Source organism: Mytilus trossulus, chromosome 2 (assembly GCF_036588685.1).
Source record: "Mytilus trossulus isolate FHL-02 chromosome 2, PNRI_Mtr1.1.1.hap1, whole genome shotgun sequence".
Lineage (NCBI taxonomy): Eukaryota > Metazoa > Mollusca > Bivalvia > Mytilida > Mytilidae > Mytilus > Mytilus trossulus.
The window spans coordinates 442,961-448,968 of NC_086374.1; the positions used below are offsets into that span (position 1 = coordinate 442,961).

General features: G+C 33.5%; 1 protein-coding gene across 1 annotated transcript in view; it reads left to right on the plus strand.

Annotated features, from left to right (window-relative positions):
• Window positions 1-462, plus strand: part of LOC134706193 (polypeptide N-acetylgalactosaminyltransferase 11-like) — a 39,127-nt gene extending 38,665 nt beyond the window's left edge. Inside the window, exon 12 of the mRNA XM_063564902.1 lies at window positions 6-462. Within this exon, the coding sequence (XP_063420972.1) occupies window positions 6-140 (135 nt within the window). The 3' untranslated portion in view covers window positions 141-462. The remainder of the gene's footprint in view (window positions 1-5) is intronic.
• Window positions 463-6,008: the final 5,546 nt, after the last annotated feature.

Sequence of the window (6,008 nt, forward strand, 5' to 3'; positions counted from 1 at the left end):
TACAGAGTGGAGTGTCTTTGCTGTACAATCCTGCGACAGGAAAATGTCTGAAGGCAACTAACAAAAGTAAACGTATCTACCTTACATTAGATATATGTCAAGACAACACAGATATGGCATTTGAAATGTCAGTTGAGTAGCCTACAACACAGATATGGCATTTGAAATGTCAGTTGAGTAGCCTACAACACAGATATGGCATTTGAAATGTCAGTTGAGTAGCCTACAACACAGATATGGCATTTGAAATGTCAGTTGAGTAGCCTACAAAACAGATATGGCATTTGAAATGTCAGTTGAGTAGCCTACAACACAGATATGGCATTTGAAATGTCAGTTGAGTAGCCTACAACACAGATATGGCATTTGAAATGTCAGTTGAGTAGCCTACAAAACAGATATGGCATTTGAAATGTCAGTTGAGTAGCCTACAAAACAGATACAGTATTTGAAATGTCAGTTGAGTAGCCTACAAAACAGATATGGCATTTGAAATGTCAGTTGAGTAGCCTACAAAACAGATATGGCATTTGAAATGTCAGTTGAGTAGCCTACAAAACAGATATGGCATTTGAAATGTCAGTTGAGTAGCCTACAAAACAGATACAGTATTTGAAATGTCAGTTGAGTAGCCTACAAAACAGATATGGCATTTGAAATGTCAGTTGAGTAGCCTACAAAACAGATATGGCATTTGAAATGTCAGTTGAGTAGCCTACAAAACAGATATGGCATTTGAAATGTCAGTTGAGTAGCCTACAAAACAGATATGGCATTTGAAATGTCAGTTGAGTAGCCTACAAAACAGATATGGCATTTGAAATGTCAGTTGAGTAGCCTACAAAACAGATACAGTATTTGAAATGTCAGTTGAGTAGCCTACAAAACAGATATGGCATTTGAAATGTCAGTTGAGTAGCCTACAAAACAGATATGGCATTTGAAATGTCAGTTGAGTAGCCTACAAAACAGATACAGTATTTGAAATGTCAGTTGAGTAGCCTACAAAACAGATATGGCATTTGAAATGTCAGTTGAGTAGCCTACAAAACAGATATGGCATTTGAAATGTCAGTTGAGTAGCCTACAAAACAGATACAGTATTTGAAATGTCAGTTGAGTAGCCTACAAAACAGATATGGCATTTGAAATGTCAGTTGAGTAGCCTACAAAACAGATATGGCATTTGAAATGTCAGTTGAGTAGCCTACAAAACAGATACAGTATTTGAAATGTCAGTTGAGTAGCCTACAAAACAGATACAGCATTTGAAATGTCAGTTGAGTAGCCTACAAAACAGATATGGCATTTGAAATGTCAGTTGAGTAGCCTACAAAACAGATATGGCATTTGAAATGTCAGTTGAGTAGCCTACAAAACAGATACAGTATTTGAAATGTCAGTTGAGTAGCCTACAAAACAGATACAGCATTTGAAATGTCAGTTGAGTAGCCTACAACACAGATACAGCATTTGAAATGTCAGTTGAGTAGCCTACAAAACAGATACAGTATTTGAAATGTCAGTTGAGTAGCCTACAAAACAGATACAGCATTTGAAATGTCAGTTGAGTAGCCTACAACACAGATACAGCATTTGAAATGTCAGTTGAGTAGCCTACAAAACAGATACAGTATTTGAAATGTCAGTTGAGTAGCCTACAAAACAGATACAGCATTTGAAATGTCAGTTGAGTAGCCTACAACACTGATATGGCATTTGAAATGTCAGTTGAGTAGCCTACAACACAGATATGGCATTTGAAATGTCAGTTGAGTAGCCTACAAAACAGATACAGCATTTGAAATGTCAGTTGAGTAGCCTACAAAACAGATACAGTATTTGAAATGTCAGTTGAGTAGCCTAAAAAACATATACAGCATTTGAAATGTCAGTTGAGTAGCCTACAAAACAGATACAGCCTTTGAAATGTCAGTTGAGTAGCCTACAAAACAGATACAGCATTTGAAATGTCAGTTGAGTAGCCTACAAAACAGATACAGTATTTGAAATGTCAGTTGAGTAGCCTAAAAAACATATACAGCATTTGAAATGTCAGTTGAGTAGCCTACAAAACAGATACAGCATTTGAAATGTCAGTTGAGTAGCCTACAAAACAGATACAGCATTTGAAATGTCAGTTGAGTAGCCTACAAAACAGATACAGCATTTGAAATGTCAGTTGAGTAGCCTACAAAACAGATACAGTATTTGAAATGTCAGTTGAGTAGCCTAAAAAACATATACAGCATTTGAAATGTCAGTTGAGTAGCCTACAAAACATATACAGCATTTGAAATGTCAGTTAAAAAGCCTACAAAACATATACAGCATTTGAAATGTCAGTTAAAAAGCCTACAAAACAGATACAGTATTTGAAATGTCAGTTGAGTAGCCTACAGAACAGATACAGCAGAAATCAGGAACAGAAATTTTCAAAAAAGTATATGTGTAAAAGTCTTACCTAAATAATTATCATGTTGGGCTATAGGCAAAATAGGTGTGTTATTAAAATCATTATTTGAAAAATATGTATTTTAGAGCAGTACATTAGATACTGTAATCATGACCATTTTCATGCATGGATTATTTTCACTTATTTCATATTGTATAGATAAAATTAGATTATGATATCGATGATCATGTCTTATGCAAATCAAGAACACATCTTTCTACGGATCATTCAAAAACAAAGATTAATATTAAATGTAAATCATCTTAAATTATTTAGGAAACAAACCCCACCACCAAATCTATTGCAATACAATATTCATAAACTCTTGACAGCTATGTTTTGAATATTAGAAAGGCTCGACAAGCCTTGTGTTCTGTGTTGAGTAGAGTTACTTCCTATTACACTTGATGAAGTGGCTGTGTTGAGTGGTGTAACTTCCTATTATACTTGCTGAAGTGGTAAAATCCATATTTATGTCTGTTCAAAATATGTACACACTAAGTCACAAAAATAACAACCTAGAAAAATATCCAAGTCTACAATTGGTTTTATCTTAAAGTGAAAACCACAAGTAATATATCTGCATTAAAGTGTATAGACTTTAGGTAATGACTTGTATATAGATAAAAATTACATGATTGAAAAGATTAAAACAAATTAATTATTTTGCAATTGATGGGACCAAGTAATGTGTATTATATCTCCTCCTTTGCTTCGCTTCATCTTTAAGTAGTTTTTGTGTATCTTATAATATTCTAGATTAAGTTTTTGCATTTCATACTTTACATTAACCCATTTATGGAAAAAAAACATTGACACTGGTGAAGGCCATTTGTTTTGCCTAAATATTTGTCAATATATTATGTCATCTTGTTTATATGTAATTATATTTTTATCAGTATTGTTGCACAAATCTATATATATTTGGTTGTTTGTTTATTACATGATCTTGTCTTTCTAATAATTCTGTGTTGTGATTTATAATACATAATGATAGGGCATACTAGCTGGAGACAGGTCATAATATATATTGATAGGGCATACAAACTGGACTCAGGTCATGAACATTAGGACGATTGTCTATAGGGACGGTTTTAATGTATTGAAAATGAGTGTATGATGTATAAAAAGGTGTAATACTGTATAGATGAAGTATATCTTTGTATATAAACTAACTATTAGAATGTGTATGTATGTATTAGGACACAGTTTACTAGTCAGTACATTGTACGATGTCAAAATTGTTTCTAGTCTGTCTTTAGTCAATGTTACCAACCCTAACATTACAGGGATATTGTAAGATTTTGTCTTTCATATAGCTTTCATTAGTCAATGTTACCAACCCTAACATTAAAGGGATATTGTAAGAGTTTGTCTTTCATATAGCTTTCATTGGTCAATGTTACCAACCCTCATATTACAGGGATATTGTAAGAGTTTGTCTTTCATATAGCTTTCATTAGTCAATGTTACCAACCCTAACATTACAGGGATATTGTAAGAGTTTGTCTTTCATATAGCTTTCATTAGTCAATGTTACCAACCCTAACATTAAAGGGATATTGTAAGAGTTTGTCTTTCATATAGCTTTCATTAGTCAATGTTACCAACCCTAACATTACAGGGATATTGTAAGATTTTGTCTTTCATGTAGCTTTAATTAGTCAATGTTACCATCCCTCACATGACAAGGATATTGTAAGATTTTGTCTTTCATGGTGACCTATAGTTGTTAATGTCTGTGTCATTTTGGTCTTTTATGAATAGTTTTCTCATTTGCAATCATACCACATCTTCTTTTTCATACCCCTCCTCAAGTTAACAGAGGTATAATACTGTATAGTGGGTTATATTTGCAGAGTGTTAATTTCTTGCTTGATTTGGTAGATAAATTAAAAAGCAAAATTTATGCACAAGTTTTGATACTTTCTAAAAGCTAAAGCATTTTGTAAACAATATTTTTCATAAAGGCCAGAAGGGCATTGTACATACATGCATTTTATAAAATGACTGTAAGGTGTGTAGACCCTTGCCATCCAGTGTTAGGTACTCCATCAGGCAATTACCCTTATTAATAGGGGTCAAATTACATAAGATTTGTAGGTCATTCTTGATAAGTTTATAACATTGTTATTAACCCTTTCCTCCATTGAATTTTTTTTTTTGCATACTTGATTCGCATAGGATTTTTTTGATAAAATGCTGAACTTATGCTTTGAAGTATTAAGGCATTGTGAAAACAACTATTTCATCAAATAAATTTAAGTCAGATATTCCTATGATATTCCTTTTCATATTGGATACAAACTTTATTAAGTCAACTGCAGACACTTTGTAGTCAAAGTGTTTCAACTGAGGTACTACACAGGCGTCAAAAGGCGTCATTATGGAGTAAGGGGGGTGGCGTCAAAAGGCGTCATTATGGAGGAAAGTAAGCTGTAGGCCCTGTCAGGTGCATAACTAATCAAAGATATGTGTATATATATGATGAATATCTGAGTCACAAGTATTTTATTGATCAACTGTATCAGATTATAATCAATAAATGAAACAGCATTCAAAAAAGACAAGGTATATAACAATGACGCTTGCCTTTCATTTTTAGCTCACCTGGCCCAAAGGGCCAAGTGAGCTTTTCTCATCACTTGGCGTCCGTCGTCGTCGTATGTTAACTTTTACAAAAATCTTCTGCTCTTAAACTACTGGGCCAAATTTAACCAAACTTGACCACAATCATCATTGGGTTATCTAGTTCAAAAAATGTGTCTGTTGACCAGGCCAGCCAACTCAATGGCCTCCATGGCTGAAAATAGAACATAGGGGTAAAATGTAGATTTTGTCTTATAACTCTGAAACCAAAGCATTAAGAGCATAAATGGCATCAGTTTAAATTGTTTATCAAGTCAGGATCTAACTGCTCTGAAATTTTCAGATGAATAGAACAACTGTTTGTTGGGTTGCTGCCCCTGAATTGGTAATTTTAAGGAAATTTTGCTGTTTTTGGTTATTATCTCCAATATTATTATAGATAGAGATAAACTGTAAACAGCCATTATGTACAGTAACGTAAGACCTACAAATAAGTCATGATGAGCAAAATGGTTGATTGACCCCTTTTAAAATGAGTTATTGCCCTTTATAGTCAATTTTAAACAATTTTCATAAATTTTGTAAATTTTGGTAAATTTTTTTCAAAATGTTTTTCTCTGTAACTACTGGGCAAAATGCATTATAGATACATATATTGTTAACAGCAAGAGTATTCAGTAAAGTAATATGGTGTCACAGGGGTGGGCCAATATCTATAAACACATCACCATCACTAAAACACAATTTTGTCATGAATCCATCTGTGTCTGTTGTTTAATATGCACATAGACTATGGTGAGCGACACAGGCTCTTTAGAGCCTCTAGTTATCTTCAACAATTTCCGCCAAAGTATTCAATTGAAATTAAACAATCCACCAAATTAAAACCACCATAATTTTTCAAAGAAATTGTTGCCCCTATATCGTAAAATGTTTGAACTCACACAAATAATCTGGTATGCAG